Below are 21,143 nucleotides of genomic sequence, written 5' to 3'. Positions count from 1 at the left end.
TTACGTGAACAATGAGATGATTGAATGACTGGAGTATACACAGGAGACTGAAAACAACTGTATGCACAGTATTGTCAATGTGCAAGCTAAATTAACAGGAGATAAATGATGTTTTCTTAATGTGCTCTGTCTTTACTCTGATCTGGTGGTATTTTGAACAGCAATGCTTTTAGTTAAGACACGTAAATTTAGTGTGCCAGGGTCAACATGAAAAATTTCAAAGCCCAAGGACAACCTGAAATTTTTGGGTTGTGACGAGACTGTTGAGAGATACCTTGTGGAGAGATTGCAGACCTTGGAGCATTCTTCTGTTTTCACTATGCTATGTAAAAGTTGGCCCTATGCCCTGAAGGCAGGAATTACAGTTGAATGAGAGATGTTAGCAAACATATTTAATAGCAGCTTTTGCCTCTCCACACAAATTCCTTTACAGCTTTACATTTTGGCGCTATGACTTTATGAAGCTCCACTGCCTGGTAAATGCAGGATTTCCTGATCTTAGCGACTGATTAAAGGATTACAGGATGCTGACAGTGCTTCAGTTTTCTAAGAAGATCACTGAATATTTGCTGCAGAAGAGCTTCCCGCAGCCTTCCTCGGATTTCTCTTGTGGCTAACCCCCGTATTGACTTAGCAGTGTAGAAGCAAGTTAACAGCTTACCTTATCCAGTTCCTAATGCTCTATGAAGGTGCTCACTTAATAGTTCTTTCCATCATTTTGCCATCCCATTTAACTGAATAACAGATAATCTTCCTAAGTCTTTCTATTTATGCACATTTATATTCAGTGAAGTAGGCTACAGTTCTCATGCGTAATCAGACCTTCCAAAGGCAACTCAGAAAAGATGAAGGAACAGGGCTTTTATTCAAGGGCGTGTCGAAGTGTCTGGTGTGAACGTAGAAGAGGAGGGAGCTATGGAAGGGTGTGTTAGGCAAGGGGAGCCAACCAGCCCTAGAAGCAGAGGGAGTGGCTTGGAGAGGGACTGTGTAACGGGCAGGCTGAGACGATTCACCCTCCACCTGGACACAGTGCCGCAAAGCTTAGACTAGTGAATCTCCGTGTTGACTGCACATCTACCGGTACAGATGGCTCCACAGACTGGCTCCACCGAAAAGGAGACACGACCTGTTCCAGCCTTTCTACAGCTTTTCACTTGGGAAGAGATCAGAATCCACAACGGCCATGGTCAAGGTCAGAAGCAATGGCTGGTGATTGACAGGAAGGTTTATGATGTCACCAAGTTTTCCAAACAACACCCTGGAGGCAGCCGAGTTATTAGCCACTACGCTGGGCAAGATGCTACGGTAAGATCTAGGAGGACAGTGGAGGAAGGTGGTTCTGTTGTCAGGGCAGGATGACATGGCGGGACGCCAGCGGAGAGTGCCCATGGTAGCTGGCACTGTGCTTGGTCAGATAATGTAATGGGCATATCTGTGCTATCTGTAAAAATGCCCTTCTGGTTACCTTCAAGGTAACCTGCTATGCAAACTGTAAAGCTCTGTCTAGGTTCATGCCACCCTGCTGTAGACGAAGCAATATCCATGCAGGTTGCCTTGCCCCTAGGCGTGATCAGGCGAGCTGTCTTCCAGATGCCTGAAAAGTGTCTCTGTTGCAGCAGTGAGAAAGGGAAGAGGGTAGGAAGCGGTATGCTCACTGCGTATTTTTACTTTAAAGGCTGCTCTTTCAGTGTCACGTGGATGTGATTGGTGATAAGCAAATGATAACCAAAGATAGAGCATGGGTAGATAGATAAGGAGGAGGTAATATCCAAACATAAAGTAATTTTGGGGGCAGTGAAGCAAGAGGAGGGGGTACTCAAGGAAGTGACACTGCTTTGTCCAGGTAAGTGGAGGAGAAGAGAGTCTTGAGCAAAATGGCTACTTCAAAAGAGGGGATAAAAGAAATAAAATACAGGAAAAATGACTGAGAAAGAAACAGAATGACATCTGGCTGCAGAAAATGAGGAAAAATGCTACAAATAATCACTATTTGAAAATAGATTTTCCAGAGATTCCTGCAAAATTCTTTCATTTAGAGGATTTCTCTAAAATAATTTGTTGCTTGTTGACAGAAATAATAAATTCTAAGCGGATCTCACAGACTATTTGCTGAAAGTAGGTACTGAATTTCTGAATAGTCAGAAATACGCACATTAGAAACATGACCAGGATTATGTCATAAACTTGTGATGTGGGAGACCCAGATTTAATTCGACAAGACTTTTTGACTTCAAGGAAGTTGCTTAGGCTGCCTAATTCCTCAGGTTTCAGTGTATAAAATGGGATAGCACTTCCTAACTCATGGCCCAAAATGGGTCAGATCAGTTATTTTTCACATTTCATTCCTTTCACCCTACTTGAAACTGAGGAAGAAAAATACCTAGTGTTCTCAAATGAAGAAAAAAGGCGGCTTCTGAGTCTCGTTGGTTTTCTTCTCCAGCTCACTGACTGGCAGATACAGCCCTGTTTGAAGGAGAGGGTTGTGTGTCCATTATGCAGCACCTGCACAACGTGATGGGAGATTGCAGGGCTGCACCAGGAGCTACCTGGAGAAGGGACACCAATCCTGCCCACCGGCCACTGCCAGCTCTCTCACCAACCTCTTATCTTCCCAGTAAACCTTCTGTGCGTGCTAATTCACTGTAGTCTTCTCTCAGGAGGATTTAAGCATGCTAAAAGTATTTTTTTAATGAAAACTCTGTTTTTACTTAAAGATGAACATGCCAGTTTTAAATCAACACAACCCTTTCAGATGATGTTTTGTGCCATGCTGTGATGAGCTTACTGCAGCAATAGAGACAAATGTTGAGGCTGCCACTCTTAAGAACGTAAGACCAACCATATCGAGCCAGCCCAGAGATCCCTGTAGCCATCTCCTGCAGTTTCTATTACTGGACTTTTACAAAAGGAGACAAGGAATACAGAAGGCATTTGTCCCCAAGCTATGTCCTCCCAGCTTCTGCCGCCACCAGTGTAAGGACTTGCATTTAGATGATTACGCTTTGTAGACACCCAGGGGTTTTAACCGCAGTGAATTTGTCTGGTGTGAATGAGTTTAAAGAATGACCTTTGATCTTACTTGTATTTATTATTACAATAATATTACAATGTGGTTTTCCTCATTATTACTTTCATACATTTTAAACCTACCTCCTGATAATTTCATTATTGTGTTATGAAAAAGTGAATAGATTTTCCATCATTTTCTCAATGCTACTTACGGGTTTTTAAAACTCTTTAACTTGTTACCTGTTTTCCAAGGCAGTCTTCTAGTAAGAAAGCTCTTCCAGAACTCTATTCATCTTTTTTTGCTACGTATAGTTGTACCACATCCTTTTGAAGACAGAAGGACCAGAACTACATGCAGTACTCAAGGTTGTGGGTACACTGTGGATTTATGTTGCATCATAATGACATTCTTCTGTCTTGCTCCTGATTTTTATTCTGCTAGACTTTATCGTTCTTTTTGCTTTTAAAATGCTGCTATGCTCATATATTCTGAGAAATACACACTTTTACAGAAAAGCAGGACTGGAAGGTGTCTCAAAAGATCATCTGGTGCATGACTTTGCCTAAAGCCAGGACCCAAGATTTTTTTTCCGAGTACTCTTGACTACTCTAGAACTCATAATTGTATATATATGGTGAGAATTTTCTTCCTCTGTGTGGATTACTTTATAAATATAGACAATATGCATTGCAGAACATTACATTGATGTCAAATGTTGGAGGTTAGGTGCGTTACAGATGATAGTCTTTAAAGTTAATCTCTCATAAGATGATAATCAAGGCCTAAGAGCAGGGAGGAGAAAGGACAGGTTGCAGGACTGAAAGGCTTGTGTTTCTGTGATAAGAATCTGTAATAATGATGATGTGGATAGGAAATTCTGCTTAAAAGGATTCTGGCTCCTGTTTCTAAGCTGCAGTATAGATACTTACAGCTTGACTCAGTTTTAGAATTCCTGGCAAGAGGGAGCTACATAAAAATGCATAAAAAACCTGTAGGATGAGGGGCACAGAATCATAATGGAAAGATTTCCCCAGTCCTCTGGGTCTGGACAGAGTTCCTCATTTGTCACTGTGACAAAGAGCCACTGGATATCTGTAGAAAGCTCATCTGTCCAAAAAGTCACCTTACGCTGACTTCTAGACTAAAGTACTCGGAGTTAGGCTGTCTCTAAACAAGGGACTCCAGAGGAATGTCAGACTGCACAAGGGAAGTCCTCTGTCCTCTTCCAGGGACTTAATCCTGACCAGACATGTGCAGAATTTTTTTGTGTCGTGATCAAACCACATTGATTTTCAGAGCCAAAATCAGCGAGTACCTGGCTGCTCAGACACTGAGGATTTTATTATATCTACTCTTTCTGGAAGACAAAAGAGTACGGTCAGCCTCTTTACCTTTCTTCTGGAAAATTCACTAAGGACATGAGTTAAAGAAGAGTTTTGGTTTTCTGGAATTTCATCCTTTATTCCATAGTTTATATTGATTTTTGAAACTGGTATTTCAAATGGTTCTTGGACAGACCCATTTGTGTCACTACTGTTACCCAGTTCCCCAAAACATCAATCAGTCTGACAACTTAGAGGGAGCTGTAAGAGATACCCAGTTAGTCCTGCTGTGTATGGAGCTTCAGCATATATTTCCTATGGTCCTAGTGTAATAAAAACAGGATTTTAAAATCATCATCCTAAGCATGGCAAAGACACACCTCATTCATTGCGGTGTTTTCCTGCTCCTGGGTCCCATCCGTAAGGCAGGGCTGCTGGCTGGAGCCTTCTAGGGAAGGACCGTGCTGAAACAAGCAGATGAAAGAGCATGTTTCCCTCTGCAAAGAGTTTTTCATCAAACAATTTCGCGTTTATTACCAGCCTCACCCAGGTACTTTTATGAAATCTAATTTCTTGAAACTTCTCCAGCTTCCTTGGGCCAAGTTCCAGTTGATGGCAAAGAACAACAGGAGCAACCAAAGGGACAAAAATGGACAAAGCAAACTGGATTATGGATTATAACAAAGACCTGAAAAAAAGGAGAGGCTCAGCATCTGGTGTTCAGTCACATACCCCTTCTTACCCCCTTCCTTTGTGTGTTTCTCAGGACGCCTTTGTGGCATTTCACAATGATAAGTCCCTGGTGAAAAAATACTTGAAATCTCTGCTGATCGGGGAGTTGGCACCAGATCAACCCAGCTTTGAGTCTAATAAAAAAGTAAGTGTCCTAGAATCCAGCTGTGGGAACGGCTTGGGGTTCAGTGTGGGAGGAGAAGGAAAATAAGGGAGCTATCAGAAATAATTTCTGAAGCAGCATGCCTGACACTGTGCCATAGGCTGGGTGGTGGGGAGGCAGCCAGCAGTAGTCATGCATGGAAACACGCGCTGTCCCAGAATCACCAAATCCACACCTGGGTGTGAGGAACGAGGCCCAGAGCCCCAAATTCTCCTCAGTTCTTCCCACTGTGATATTTCAATAACAGAGCCTGTCAGCAACTTCTTTTCCAGCATCAAAGCAAAACCAAGATCTGTGGATCTCATGCTCATTTTTGCACAGAGACCCCTCTGATAGAATATCTCCTCTGACTTCCATGGCTGCTTTGGGATTCCCGGGTCTGCTATGTTGCATTTTCAAAGTAGATAGTGCATTAATACTCACTTTACCCACAGAAATCACTTTTAGAGGATTTTCGTGAGCTGCGCTGTGATATTGAGAAGATGGGACTTCTGAGACCAAATTACATCTTTTTCTTCCTGATTTTCCTTCACCTCCTGATACTGGATGCTGCATCCTGGCTTGTGGTCTGGTACTTTGGGATATCCTTAGTGCCTTTCCTGGTTGGCATTGCGTTCTTCACCATTGCTCAGGTAAACTCCTGACAGCTGTTCAACACTGCAGCCACATTTGGTTCTTCCAAATGGAGAGGGTTAATGAAATGTTCATATCCCAGTCATTGCTTTACTGCCTCTTCTTAGATCCTGTAATCTGGCTGAAGACAAGCAGCATGTTCTCCATAATTTTTGCTGCCTCCAGCAAATCTAGATTTGCTGACGAGCTGCTCACTAGGGTTTGTGGGGTGTTGTGGAGCCGGCAATTTCACAAGACGGGATGAGCTGATCTAATCACTTACCTCAGCAAAAGAGGGAATATTTCATTCTCAGCTCCACTTTTGGCTCCATGTTCCTTCTGTTTACTGACTGATGGCTCTGGTGTTTGTTGGGTCCTTCAGAAGCCAATTACACTCACTAGACCTGAATAGTTTTCTGCTGTTTAGTAAACTGAATCATAGAAGGGCACGATACATGTCAGGGTAGGTGTAGGGAAGGAGGGCACAGGACTTTGTGGCCCTTAGGTGGGAGAAATTGGAGGGTGAGGGGAGGAAGAAAGCAAGATTTTCTTAGTAGCGCTGAAACCTTAGGTTTGCTCAGACATCCATGGAATATGTGTGCAAAGTAACTAATTTTTTAAATAATCTGTTCTGTTTGCCTAATATCTGCTAGGGAAGATATTCCACAAAGAGCATTCTTGTGTTTCTGTGGGAATATGAAATGCAACGAAGCTATGGATTTGGAAATTCTTGCACTTTCTAGCTGGTTACTTGGAAATTATATATTTGCGATGGGAGCAGAAGACTTCCATGCTGTAACAGTCAAATTAATTATAAAGATGCTTTGCTGCTTTCCCTTTAGCTGCTGCAATAAAATTAATATCAAGCCTTGAGCAGCTTTAGTGGACAGTAGCCTGGAATGAAATGCTCAGCATTGAGCACGTAGGACGGCAGGTAGCGTTGCTTCCCCAAACCAGAAGGAAGATGCACTCGCACTATGGAGATACAGAGAATCCTGAGGCAAATTAACGCGACGCCGCTGTGATCCTTTTGTCTTCCAGATCCAGATGGGCTGGTTCCAACATGATCTGGGGCACTGCTCTGTCTTCAGGAAGCCTAAATGGAATCGACTTCTGCAGATGGTTGTGATAAATGTTCTGAAGGTAATTGGCTCATGGTGGGAATAGACTCTGAGGCCCATCTGGACTAAGCAATGAATGGGAGTGTCCCTATATTCAGGCAATATCGCCTGTGAGGGAAACATAGTGCAGCTGTCAATAATAGGTGGATAAATACTGATGTAATTGTTGATATTGTTCTAGTTTGAATCCCTTGTCTTCAACTTTTCCTGCAGGGCTTGCCCGCCAGCTGGTGGAATCACCTACACAACCAGCACCATGCCAAACCCAACTGCTTCCGCAAAGACCCTGACCTCAACATGCACCCTCTCCTGTTCAGCTTGGGAAAGACGCTTTCTGTGGAGGTGAGCGTGGGGATGCCTGGAGAAGCAAAGATTTTAAAGACAGAAAGCTGTAGAGTGAGGTATAATAATAACCCAGATTGTGCCTTTCTGCATAAACTCATGGTAATTTCCAAAGCGTTCCAAGGTCTGAGAGTCTCATGTAGTGACTGGTTATTATGATGCTTAGGCACCAGCTCCTGAGAAGCAAAGTCTTAAAATCAGTGAAGTTCTCTGTGTTGCTAGAAGAGCAGGGTAAGCACCTTGAAGGCAGTCCAAAGAATGAGTCAGTCCACTTGCATTAGTGTTAGATGTTCATAGTGATCCTGTAGATAGTGAGTCAGATGTTCCCTCTGGGTCCTTTTGGCCATGGGAGCTGTTTGGCACCTAAATCCTTCAGGATCAGTATAGCTGCTACGCACAAAACACAAGCATAGCAAATTATTTCTTAATCACAAATTTTATGGCTTTCATAAAAACAGAAACCATGAACAGCCCTTCCCTGCATCCTCATGATTTCTGATATCATCAGGATAGGCAAGGTCTCTTTTGCCTTTTCTTTCCCTGGCAACTCTGTTTACTCATGGGCTGATGAAATGGCCTCTTTGCTAGATAACCAGCCTCTTAAAATAATCACAGAATCATAGAATCATCGAACCATTTAGGCTGGAAAAGACCTTTAAGATCATCACGTCCAACCGTTAACCCAGCACTGCCAAGGCCACCACTAAACCACGTGCCCAAGCACCACGTCTACCCGTCTTTTAAATACCTCCAGGGATGGGGACTCAACCACTTCCCTGGGCAGCCTGGGCCAGGGCCTGACAGCCCTTTCGGTGAAGTTCCTAATATCCAATCTAAATCTCCCCGGCGCAACTCTCACTCTCCTTTAGCTGGTAATAAGCAAAGAAATTACAGCTCTCCAAGGCATGTGGGAAATTCCAGCTCTGCTGTCTCAGAAAGACTCCTGTAAAGAGAGTTTATACAAAATACTTATTCATAGAAAACTGTTAGCTGCAACTGGGAAGGATTTTGTCAGTGGTCTTCCGAAAGATCTCTCATGGCTATCTATTAGCATGAGCATCTAGAGTAGGCTGGCTGTGTTAGATTGGGTTTGATGGAAGTGAAAATGTAGAAAATTAGTTCTCATGTCTTCCTGCTTTTTAACAGAAAAGAGTCAGGCACACTGTGGATGGGCAAAATGGATTTCAGTGGTTTCATTTAGTCCAGTTCATTTGTTTTGTTTCGGGTTTGATCCAGTGAAGAAATCTTTGAGGTGTTCAAGCTTTTTTTCTCTGTAATAAGGGAGCTCTGGAAATAGTTTGCTTTACCACCTTATTATTTTGTCCTTTGAAGAATCATAAGCATAAAATTTGCAGAAGATGTTAAGAACCCTTTTGTGCAAATAGTGAAAAAATACACCGTGAGGAAATAAACTCAGTTGTTCTTTTTGTAGATATTTTACCTTTTTGCTGTTTCAGGTACTTGAAGGCAAAATATTCAACAAAACAAAAAGGCAGATGTCTTTATAGAGTACTTACTACTTTGATCTTGTGATCACTTTAGGATAGCATCCATTTCTGGCCACTATTATCTCCTCTATTATTCAAAAATTTGGGATGTCTGCATCCTATCTTATCTGATACAGAAATTCAGATGTAGCTTTCACAGCAAACATCCTGCATTTGTCATCCACCAAGTTTCTTGTCTTAGTTTTCACGTTAATAACCTGTTCCTCCCTGGGCAGCCACAGTCTCAGCACTCTGCGGTTAATATGTGGAATTGGTTAGATTGGACTTTCATTACCATCACTGGAAACTTCCCCTACAAAATTCAAATGACTTGTGAGTGGTTTTGTGATTTTTGAGCATTTTTGTATCCTGCCATGAGTTTTGGAACTCTCCTAAAAATGGCTTTGTTCTGACATTGGCATAACGTTGATATCTGGATACAGAGGCTCAAATGAAATCTCTCTCTCTCCATTGCTTTGGAACTTCAGCACCTGCTTTTCAAGAAAAGGGGTTGAATTAGAGAGATTAAGAGGTAGTTCTCGATGTGTTCATTAGTCAGGAATAAGAAATACCTTATGAAGGGTCTCAGGTCTCCAACTGGCCCATTACAATGTCTTTTCATTTTTCAGCTTGGAAAAAAGAAGAAGAAGTTCATGCCTTACAATTATCAACATAAGTATTTCATCTGTGAGTATCCCCACTTCCTTGCAGTGCTATAGGAACGTCACCTAAAAATCATGACTGCATCTCCTCCCCAAATTAAAGATTTTAAAGACACCCCTATTGAAGTCACAGCTTCAGGAAGCTTCCTTCACATTAAAGAAGGTTCACGTGAGGAGGAATTGCCCCTTACGTCTCTGTTAGGATTATGTGATGGTAGGTACTAGATAGGGGTGAATTGAGTGGGAGGAAGAAAGGGGTGGGAAAGAAGTGAAGAACTGGTGAGATGAAAAGAGGAACAGATTATGTGGACACATGAAAAATTAGTGTAACTGGAAGACAGCAATTTTTTTATTCCACTGCAAAGAAGAATCTTCTGGGGGAACTGTCGTGTCCTCCCCGCCCCCAGTTCTGTAAGATTTATGATGCAGAGAAGTTATAATGTCTCTCTCTTTTCATTCTTCAGTATTGGCCCCACTTGCACTTGTACCCTTCTTCCAGCTGTCTATATTCTACTTTGCAATCAAGAGGAAAAAGTGGTTGGTAAGCACTGCTTGCATTGTCTAGAAGACTTTAAAAGATATTTGCCACTCTGTGGCTATATTAACCTTCACCTCAGGTGATGGTGGGGCTTAAGATAGAAAAGGCTGAGTCTAGGCTTGCTGCAGCAGGAATGCAGCCAAGGGGTCCAGGGAGGATTTTTTTAGGAGAGGCTTTTTAGCCTCTTAGCAGCTGAATAAAAGTTAACAGAACACTATCAGACCTAGGCAGGTTGTGATTACAGGGCTGTTTGCTGATCTTTAGTTACTGATGGTAAAGTGAGTGCTGTGGGAATATTTGAAGGATACACTCAACTTGAGGCGGAATGATGGTATGGAGCTTACTCTTGATAAATAAGAGAACAATAAATAAGAACATTTTTAATGCTGCAGTTCAAGTAAAGGGGAGAGGAGGGAGTGGAGGGAGTTCATCAACAAAGACTTATTTTAATATTTTTTGTTGTTTTATTTTGTTTTGGTTTGTTTTTCTTTTTTTTTTTACAGGACCTGTTATTGATTGTGTCTTTCAACATCCGAGTCTGTCTTATGTATATTCCTTTAATGGGATTTAACAATTTCATGGTGTACTACTGGCTGTCCAGGTAACACACAGCATACCCAGAGTCTCCACGACTAATAATTGTAAACAATATTGAACTTCAATGGAAATAAATGAAAACTAGTCATACTCACTACAATTTTCTCAGGAATAAATAGTCAGCCAAGAAGGAACAGTGTAACTTGGGGACGTGGTGGTGGCTGCTCAGGGACATCTGCAACTACAAATTTAGTGATTCTCAAAAGAAACTCCAGAAGTTAGGAGGCAAAGGAATGGAATGGAAAATCTTGAATTATGTAAAAGTGCTCTTTTACTTAAGATGAGACTCAGGAAAGTGTTTTAATGGTATCTTTGGGTGGGATCAGAGATATGATAAGTGTTTCTGTGTTTATCTGCCCAGGTACCTAGAGAGTACCTGGTTTATTTGGGTGTCACAGATGAATCACATTCCAATGGACATTGACTATGATAAGAACAAAGACTGGGTATCTACTCAGGTGAGAATCTCCTTTCTTCTGGAAGAGTGGATCTGCAGTTCTGAATTATAGGACAAAGACAATGTTGTTCTTCTCTTAGCTTTACCGCTGTGTTGATGAGGCTTGTCCTTGCCATTTGTTAAATAGGCATGCATTTCTGTAGTAATCAAAGCATTTAAAACTTTAGTTGGAAAACAAGACATCTAGATTAAAAAAAAAAAAAAATCCTATTTTTTTACTGAAAAGTTTTCACACATTTTTCACAACACTTTTCCCGTCATATTATGAAAACGTACTGATAGAATAGCAGTCAATCTCCTTTTTAGGCCAACTAAAGAGAAGCAAAGTAGGACTGGATACCTTTATTTTTTACCCCACAGATTACAGGTTTACTGCAGATAAGATAAATCTGACAAAATGTAGGTCTGATAAAAATGAGTATGTGAATACAACTTTACTCACATCTATACTTCCTCCAGCAGTATAATCCCACATAGTGGGTTCTAAGCATTTTTCCTTATATTGAGGGAAAAAGACCCAGCCTGATATTCATCTGATGAGATCTGGATGTCTACATCTGAACACCTGCCACATTCGTTGGAGAGAAAAAGCCATTTCTAGAGCATGATTCATCTTACCCTAAAATAGACATCTAAATCGGGTCAGATGAATGACACCATAAAAATGTCTATTTTTCTCCATTGACTCTAAAGTGATGAGCTCAGACGCAGATTTCAAACTAAAGGTGTCTAAATTAGGTGAGATGAACCCTGTGTACACAAACGTTTGTCCTTGTGCTTTTGCATCTGACTCCACTTGTACCGGTGGGAGGAGGCCAGAAGAATGGTTTTTGTTTCTTTATTGGGCATCTTTTCTTTCCATCCAAGTGAAAGATGTGAGGAGAACCTCTTTAAAAGAACCACAGTTGGAGTTGTGTGCATGCCAGTGAAGTTGTTCTTTCTGAGTGAAGAGCCAGCTGAAATAACCTATGTCCCAACAGCCCATTTCAATCTAGACTTTGTTTAATTCTTCAGGGCAATGATACCTACAATCTCTGACACTAAATTGCTTTTTATGCTAGATGAGGGTGGGTAATAATTGTTGGGGTTCAATTATCAGACTTCCAGAAAAATAAATCATGTATTTCTTTGGTCTTTTTTCCTTCCAGCTCCACGCAACATGCAATGTGAAGCAATCTTTGTTCAATGACTGGTTCACTGGGCACTTGAACTTCCAAATTGAGCACCAGTGAGTATGATTAAGGGGAGAAGAGTGGGAATAATACGGGGCACTTAAAAGTGAGAAAGACCATGTAGCCTCACATGAAACCATTCAGGAGACCCTTGGCTCTCCTTCTAGGGGAGGTCAGGGAAATATTTTGAACAGAGGGCGGTGCAAGCAAAGTCTTACAATAGCTCTCTCTCATTCAATTCTGCAGCCTTTTCCCCACAATGCCTCGACACAACTACTGGAAAGCTGCTCCTCTGGTGAAAGCCCTTTGTGATAAGCATGGCATTGAGTATAAAAGCAAGACTTTACTGACAGCCTTTGTAGATATTTTGCAGTAAGTATCACTTAACAAGACAGTTTGCACTGTAATAGCATGCAAGGGAGGGACGTAGGCAACCATTTCAAAACAATATCCATGGAGAGATCAAACCTAGAGTTTATTTAGGTTTTTCTAAAGGCACTTTTAATTTTCAAAAATTTTCAAAGTTTCAAAGATTATTTTCTCTTCCTTAAATCCTCTCAATTCATTCCCTGTAGTCAGACTTCGAGATGTCCGTGCAGTTTTTATTCCATTTTTTCCATTTACTTCTTTTTACATCTAAACTACATTTTGCTTCCTGTGAAGTTGAATATTGTCTCCCCATAAGCCATTTTTTACTTTCTGTTCCTGCAGTTCACTGAAGGATTCTGGGGAGCACTGGCTTGAAGCATATCTGCATGGATAGAAACTGTCAGCTCTCAAAGGGAACCTCTTCACCAGACGACTGCTGCAAAGAGTCAGCACAGCCCATCTGTGTGTGTGTGCGTGCGTCTTCTGGCATAGAAACTCAGGAGCTGGGCAAAAGTAATTTCAGTAAGAATGGGTGGGGAAGTGGTTTAAAGATACATTTTTTTTTCTTGTACCCAACCATGAACCTCTATTTTTCCTGCTCTCAGTCTCAGAATTTAGAGCTATGATGAACTGGGCCTTTAAATTGGGGAGAAGTAGCTCTTGAATCAGCTTGATCGGTTTACTTCATTGGAGGCACCAGCTCGTTGCTTATGGAAAAAGTTTGAAAGGAAATTCTTCGTAGAGTCATGGAATCATAGAATGGTTTGGGTTGGAAGGGACCTTTAAAGATCACCTCGTCCAAACCCCTGCCATGGGTAGGGACAACTTTCACTAGATCAAGTTGCTCAAAGCCCTGTCCAATCTGACCTTGAACACTTCCAGGGATGAGGCACCCGTGACTTCTCTGGGCAACCTGTTCCAGTGTCTCATCACCCTCACAGTAAAGTATTTCTTCCTTATATCTAATCTAAATCTACTCTCTTTCGGTTTAAAACCATTGGTCTTTGTCCTGTCACTACAAGCCCTGGTAAAAAGTCTCCCTCCATCTTTCTTATAAGCCCTCTTTCAGTATTGAAAGGCCACAATAAGGTCTCCTTCTTAGTGTTTTTGGCTCAGTGGAGCAGTGAAAATGGCATAGAACGAAGCAAACTGCAGGGAGTCAGGACACATTAGGGCAGGGGGGATCTTTAAGGGATATTCTAGAATAGATAAAATAAGTACGCAAAGAACAAGATGGCCTGGGGTATGTCCCCATCGCTATTGATCATGTGTACACTACTCGCTCTAACCACCTAGGTGTTATAACTAGTACTGTTCATAGATTGCATAAGGAGGCAGATAAGTAGATGTTAAGTTTTACACCTGTAATAGCTGGTTTGAATACAGTCCAAAGAGTCTGCATAGCATGTATTATTTATATGCATAAATACACGTGTACCCCTTATTTGAGTGGTGACTGTGCTGTCTGATTAGCTTTCTGATGTAGACCAGCTTTGAGTAAGACTGAGAAGCCTAGGCACTGAGGATTGCAAGGGTATTTAGGGTACTCTTGCTTTTATTGAGTTTTATATACCTTCATTTTCATCTAAATACTTACTTCCCAGTGATTCCAAGGACCTGTGGGCATGTACATTGGTTGTTAGGCAACTAAGTACACTTGTGGCTCTGTTGCTGTATCCAGAAAAGGAAAGAAATCATACCTAATTCTGTCATCCCTCTTTGGGCCTTGCAAACTCTTCTTCTCTTTCAGCATCCCCAAGAACCAGCTCCTTTCCTGGCACACTCTCTTACCAATTTGATACCTGGTACGTAGCTGTTTGGGCCCAAGAAGGACCTAGCCCCTCCCTGCTTATGGGCAAAGACAGCTTCTGCTAGTGGAAGCGTAATGACCGCCTGTGTAAAGGCACAGTAGCTCTCCAAGAACACAATTGGTTTTTGAGAGAGAGCCAACAAAATGAAGAAGCTAAGAGTGGGCCTATAGTAGAATATTTTCACTGAAAGTGCTTTAAACTTCATGGGAAAGGTAAACTGTAGATAAGGAGAGATGAGCATTGAATAACAGACCAAAGAAATAGAGGATGTATGAAAGAACAAGATGTGTGAGTATCAATTAATAGCAGGAAAAAAAGAAGGGAAAAAAAAAAAGCTGAGTGGTGATAACATGTTTTTTTGGAAAAGCTAGAATACAGGAAAAAAGAGAAATAAGAATATCAATAAAGCTCCGCTTCATGATTTTTAAATTGAAAGTCAATACCTGTTTTAGAAAGAGTGTATGACCTCTGATTAATCTTGCTGATTTTGCAAAGGAATGATGATTCAATGATGACATTTTCTAATATAATTTATAGCTCATATATTTCATTATGAGACAGTTGAGCCATACTGGCAAAACCTGTATTGTACTGTATTCACCTAACTGACCTAAAACCATGAAGGTAGTCTGTAACGGCAATAAGTAGACAATTTGCCCATAAAAGCAAAGACCATGTGGAAGAAAAGTGGTTCTTCTCCTCTGCCATTCACATCCAGAACTCCATGTCCCAGCTTTCAGTTTACAAACCACCTAAAGGAGGAAAACATGAAAGATCTTAACGTGAGATTCCACCATGAACAACATCACCCATCTGCAACCCACTGGTGAGCAGCTTAGATGTATTACAAGCTACAGACGACCACAGCCGCCTTCTAGGTAACAAATCACATCAAGCCCAACACACAAAGCAGAAGGAGTTTGGACTTTTTATTTTTGCCTTTGTTTTTAAAGAACATCTCCATTTATTCTTTTTATTTATATTTTTTGTGTGTATGTGCAGGTACTAACAACACTGTTCTGGTTACTCCCTAATAATAGCTGACAGATGTCACTGAAAAGGATCCTGATTAAAAAAGTAGTTATTCAAAAACTGCTTTGAATGTAATTTGAAAATCCCTTCTAACTAGTACCTAGAACAATTCTGTGTTCCCAAATCCAAGGTTGGTTAGAATGGTGATATCCACAATTATGTGTAACAGTAGTAACATTTTATAAGTATTTAAGTGACAGTACCGTCTTCAGATGAATGCAGGGATTTCACTGCATGCTCTGTTGGGTAATACACAAAGACATTTTCAAATGGGTGTTTTGGTGAAGGTAATGTAAATATTAAGGATTCCTATGGTTTTTTACCGGTGAGACTTGAAAGCTGTGCTGGTTAGATCCTGAGACCCGCTGAAATCCTTGAAATACAAGAGTGACACAAAATGGTTCTTTCTGGTGTCAGTCTCATAAATCAAACGGGTTATTTGTTGCATTTAGTTAACATTCTACTCATTTGAACGTAGTAATTTATTGAGTCTATTTGCAACCTCATTTTAGTTAAAACGTTTCTGTCTAATTGGCTCAACAGGCTGCTTTGTGTGAATATTCATTTCTTTATTTATTTCATAAAGGTTATTAACAATTAAGGTGGTTTACCTGTATCGAGTTCTAACACAGTTCACAGACTTCAAGGGGTCAGGCTAACACCTGGTGAGAAGCTGGCAAGCCGCTTCATTTTGCATTCGCACTAATACTGAAGTCTCTAATAGTCTGATCTTAATGAGGAATAACTGGAAATTGCCCCAGCTGTAACACTGGTATAGAAGGAGAGTAAAATGTGCTCAGTGAAAGCTTGTTCAACAGAAAACATTCCCAACAGACTAAGCTTGAAATACAGGCTTTGTGCTTAAACAGTCTTCTTGAGACTGTAATCTTATTCATCACGTTTTTCATGACTGTAATGATCCCTGAAAGACAATATATGCCATCTGGAATACCTGGAAGAAACAAGGAAATTAGGGAAATAGTTTGCAGAATCCTGCTTGCTTCAGGAGTTTATACTGAGTTTCTGCTAGAAGTGTTTTTTCTAATACAGGTAGACCAAAAGAGCAAAAGAAATGGGGCACAGTCCCTGACAGTGGTTAGGAATCGAATTCGGGTCATGTAAATACAGTGTGTCATGCAGAGTAATGCAGCATGCTTTTTATTCTGCAGCAATCCTATCTCCAGCTTCTCATAGTAATTAAATGTTTAATTCTAATTGAAAGAATGGGAACTAAACCCCTAGATATTGTCCAGCTTGTATACCCAACTGTATTTGCATCCTCAAAGCTCCTTTGCCTTAATTGAGGGGTTTAATGTAACTTTACATTCATAATTAGTCAGCTTGTCAAACAAAAATATTTGTTTCAAGGCACTACCTTTCTGAATGGTCAAAATTTCAAAGAAACCAGAGACTTTTAAGAAAAAAATGTAATCAAAAGCCCAGCCTTTACTAAAATGCAGTTTTGAAGAAAAATCAAACCAAAGCCAGACTCCTGGATCCACCGTTTCAGTAATCTTACAGATAAGAGCAAACACAAGAATGTGCAAATGGGGTTGAAGATCTAGGTTGTACGTTTGGAAGTCTTTCTGGTTTTAAGTTATCAGAGTGAAATGCAATATTCCAGAGGACTGTTAAAACTGATGTGCAGAGAGAACTAAACCACTTATAGTCCTTCTCTTTCTATTCCAAACGCCAAGTCACTTCTTTAAGCCACTGTCCCCTTCATCTCTTCTTCTGACTAAGCAGGGTCACTTCTCACAACAAGCTTCTCTCTCAAATTGGTAGTGGACACTCTGAGTCCGTCTCCCTCCCTCCATCATCAAACGCTTCACGTACTTGATGATACGTAGGCTATTTTAATAAGAAATATAGACAATCTTTTATAGCAAAAGGAGGAAGAATGTCATAAATCTGTTATTTCTTCTTCCACTTACTTTCTTGTTCTCATATTACACATCTCTAGTATTCTCCTTTCACTTCTCAGTTTTTCTCTCACTCTCCTCTTGGATAATTTTTACCATTGCCTCCTTTAACTCTTTTCCAAATGGGTTTCCATCAACCTCTTTCCCACCTCCAACTCGTGAATATTTCCTGTCTCCTCGTGATTAGACAGATTCCGGGCTTTCTACCCTGTAGGTTCTCTGAAAGACTTGAAGGATGCTGACTCGGCGGCTGTTTGTATGGGTAGGTAATGTCAATGAAGCTGCAGCAAATATCCTTACGCAGACCAAAAAGGATTATGAAGCTTCGGGGATAAGGATAAGCTTGGCTTAACAAAGCTTATTTCATGATGAAGGGAGGCATATATGGTTACATTTCCTCTCCTAAATTTGTATCTTTGCTTTTGTTCTTCACTCGGGATCTAGATTTAGGAAGGCAATTGGATAAGATGGTTCAAGTGGAATCTGACTGAAAGAATATAGAAAAGGAAAGAACAACTCCCTTTTCTACTGGCGTCTTGCTCTGTGCGGCAGGACCTCCGCTTAGCACTTGCCCTCTCTCCTCCCACCAAAGGGTAAAATGATTCCTATATAAGACTTGTTCGCTGATTCCTCTTACCACCCACCCCTGCAACAAAATGCTGGAGTTCTTCAGTGTTGTTGCGTAAACTCGTAAATAACTGATGGGTGGCCAACTTGCTTGTCAGCTGACATGAAGGAAACTACAATGTATGTATATAATGTATACCCTTTAAGAGACAGTCAACCAGAAATAGAGACGATATCTAAAAAGAAGTCTGATGACATAGGTGACTATATTCCAGCTCACCACCTAAAATGCCTTTTCTTCAGGTGTTACTTACAGTTGGCTCAGTAGGTGTGTTCTGCGATTATTCTAAAGCTCTTTAAATGCTGAGCTATGCTCCTGTGCATGTACAGAACTGCCTCGGTCTGAGCCGTTTTCAGCTTATCACCCACCTAAGGGTGGGGCAGGTTTGGTTTTCCTGTCTGCCATATCTCCTGAGGGGCCTGATCCCATAGGCATGCTCAGAACACGCTTGACATGCTGGCAGGACTGTGCCTTTCAGAGAACATTTGTGTTTATTTTCTTTCTAAAATGGAACTGGAAGAGGTGATCCTCCACTTTTTCATGATACGGTGGTTATGCAGTTGTTATGGCAGTATAATTGCCTAGGTTGGATTCTCTCCCTAGCAAAAGTGACTCAAAGCCATGACGCCCACCTCTCACCCACGTGTGGACTGGATGGTGACATGTTCCCCTCTCCTTGGAAGGTGTACCACAGTGCAACAAAGAATTCAAGACTGGCAGAACTGGCCTCTCATTTATAGCATTTCTTGTCTCGTTCTCAGTGTACTTCTCGGGGAGGAATTCAATCCCCATTTTAGATGCTTTCTACACCTTAGATTCAATGGCTGGTGATAACTGCAAGAGCAATTTCCATCCTTTGTAATTGCATTGATAAGAGTGATACAGTGTCTAAGCTGTTATCTTAGGCAGCCTGGGCCCTTAAGTTGTACTTCTGAGCCTGTCCTTGCTCAAACTCCACAAGGGACTAGAAAATGGTGTGCCAGGACTGAGTCAATTGTTCAAACGTTGGTTTTCGGTACCCTTTTTGAGGAAATTGCTATCAAGGGTTGTGCGCTGTGCACACACTGCAGTCTGAGAAGCACCGTGATGGGTCTCTGGTACCAGGAAGAAGCAATTTAAAATCAGGATAGTGCCTCTAGTGTCCCCCCTTTCGCACTCATTACTGTCACCTCGAATAAAACAACGATGTGCCTTGAATACTAGAGGATGAATAGTTGTGTGCAGAAGTCCAGGGCAAACACGGAGTGAGAACCAGAGAGATTACTGGAGAGCCTACAGAAGCTTGTGCAGTATGAAGTGGTAACTTTTATAATGCTGTTGTAAGAGCTAGTTGGAAACACCTGTTATGGTATATGATGTCTTCTGCTACCCAGTGCTGGTAGAGTCAGCTACAAGTTAGGCTCTGCATGTACAAGTTGGAATCTGAATGAAGCCAACATGCTAATTCCCTGCTTCTCAACAACGTGTTTGGCGCCGAACATGCCAACTTTGCCTTGCAGCACCTTCAAGAGCTACTAATGGGCTCTTTAATGAACTGTTGAGTTCAAGTGGTCACCTGGACACCGGGGAATAAAGTGGGGAAGAGGCCAGTGTGGTGAGTCTACATTAGCATGATACGTCATGCAATGTAGGCATTCCTTTAGGACTGGCAGTGCTATTGCACTGACAACGTGCATAGGGGTGTTGCCAAATGCACTTCCATGAGGTCAGTGTAATCTCTGTGCTTAATGTATGTAACTATAATAAGAACTAAAGACAAGTCAGATATGCTTTCTTTAAGATCTGTAAGTGTAGGTAGCTTTTATTTCCTCAATGCTTTAAGATGAACTTAGAAAAGTACCTAAATAGCGATAAAAAGTAAATTAATTTGTTCAGCTCTTGCAAATTAAAACCTGCTTTCACCACTGGGATTTTGCAGGTCAAAGAAACCAACAAATATTGTTAAAATCAAGGTGAAAAAAAGGAGTCAGTACTTGTGTTTTGGAAGGTGCCTGTCTGTTTGAATTCTCTGGTTTTCATACCAAGAAATGCTCAGCTTGCAAAACCCTGCTTGGGAGAGAGAAATAATCAGAGCTGATCTTTCCTCATGACTGAATCGAAAAGGGTACTAGCCTACAGCAGTATTTGGGCCTGTATAAAGTCCAACCCCAGCTGCCCCTGCTCCAAAGTTTATTTTTTGGAGAAACCGAGTAGGATTATTAAGAGGATAAGATGATGGAAAGATACATTCTTTCAGAATTCTGTCAGTAATACTGTAATAACTCCAGTACAATAAACACAGTAATAACTACCACACAGGTAAAGGTTGGCAACTTGATAAGAAATCACAAAGCAATTCCTAACAAGGACGAGTTCGTTACATATTTTTAGACTCAGGTTGAATCTTAATTAAAAGAACATTTCCAGCTGGTAGCCAGCCTAATGAACAACTGCTTCCAGTTAGACACAGAAGAATGTTTATCAGAATACTTCTCTGTGGACCGAAGGTTTCCATTGTGACAGTTTTGTACCAGAATATGAATTATATCATTATGCTTCAAGTGTTCTTTTTTGATGAGTTGTGAAGATGTTCCTCATTTGGACCCTTGGTCCCTGAAGGGTATTTATATCTTATCAGAAAGGTGGTATGCCTGTTATGGCTGAGGATACGTGAGGAAAAACGAGAATCAAGAGAAATAATCTTTATTGGTTTGACTGGACACTAAACTGAAGCTGGTAACCTATGCTCTGAAAAAAATCGTTCTCCCCGAAGGACCTACGTTCCTTCTTGGAAGTAACAATTAACATTGGAAAACACATATAAATATATGTGAAAATACATCTTTTTGCGATGGTTTAGGTTCCTAGGGGATCTAGATCTCTCCCTACTGACTACCCTATCATTAAATATATTTACCACTCAAGTAATACTTACACTATCTGTATATTTTATCAGCAGGGTGGTTATGCTTAACATAAGCAAATATGCTTATACTTTATGTTTTGGTTTTGTGATATGTTGGAAACATTCTAGTGGAAACATGTACAGCGATCCATACTATTTTTTGTGCCAATTAATCAAGTTTATTGATTGAAGGGTGTTGACACAAGGGTGTCCACTAGAGCTGTTATTCTGATCTAGGATGGGTTAGAAGAAATTCAGTCCACATGTATTAGTGAAATAAAA

The 21,143-nt window shown here is 41.0% G+C and overlaps 1 protein-coding gene across 1 annotated transcript; it reads left to right on the top strand.

Annotated features, from left to right (window-relative positions):
• Positions 1-1,086: 1,086 nt before the first annotated feature.
• On the top strand, positions 1,087-12,978 carry LOC309593311 (acyl-CoA (8-3)-desaturase-like; the record flags this gene model as incomplete). The annotated part of the gene is made up of 12 exons (XM_082317649.1): positions 1,087-1,305; positions 5,099-5,209; positions 5,662-5,859; positions 6,881-6,982; positions 7,174-7,302; positions 9,419-9,476; positions 9,916-9,992; positions 10,493-10,590; positions 10,948-11,044; positions 12,192-12,271; positions 12,462-12,587; positions 12,927-12,978. 12 exons carry the CDS (start codon positions 1,087-1,089, stop codon positions 12,976-12,978), a joined length of 1,347 nt encoding a protein of 448 aa, XP_082173775.1.
• Between the last annotated feature and the right edge of the window lie 8,165 nt (positions 12,979-21,143).

The sequence above is a fragment of the Platalea leucorodia genome (genome assembly GCF_965183815.1).
Source record: "Platalea leucorodia genome assembly, chromosome: 7".
Classification (NCBI taxonomy): Eukaryota; Metazoa; Chordata; class Aves; order Pelecaniformes; family Threskiornithidae; genus Platalea; species Platalea leucorodia.
The sequence above is the reverse complement of the archived record's forward strand: the minus strand, read 5'-3'. Positions and strand labels throughout refer to the sequence as shown.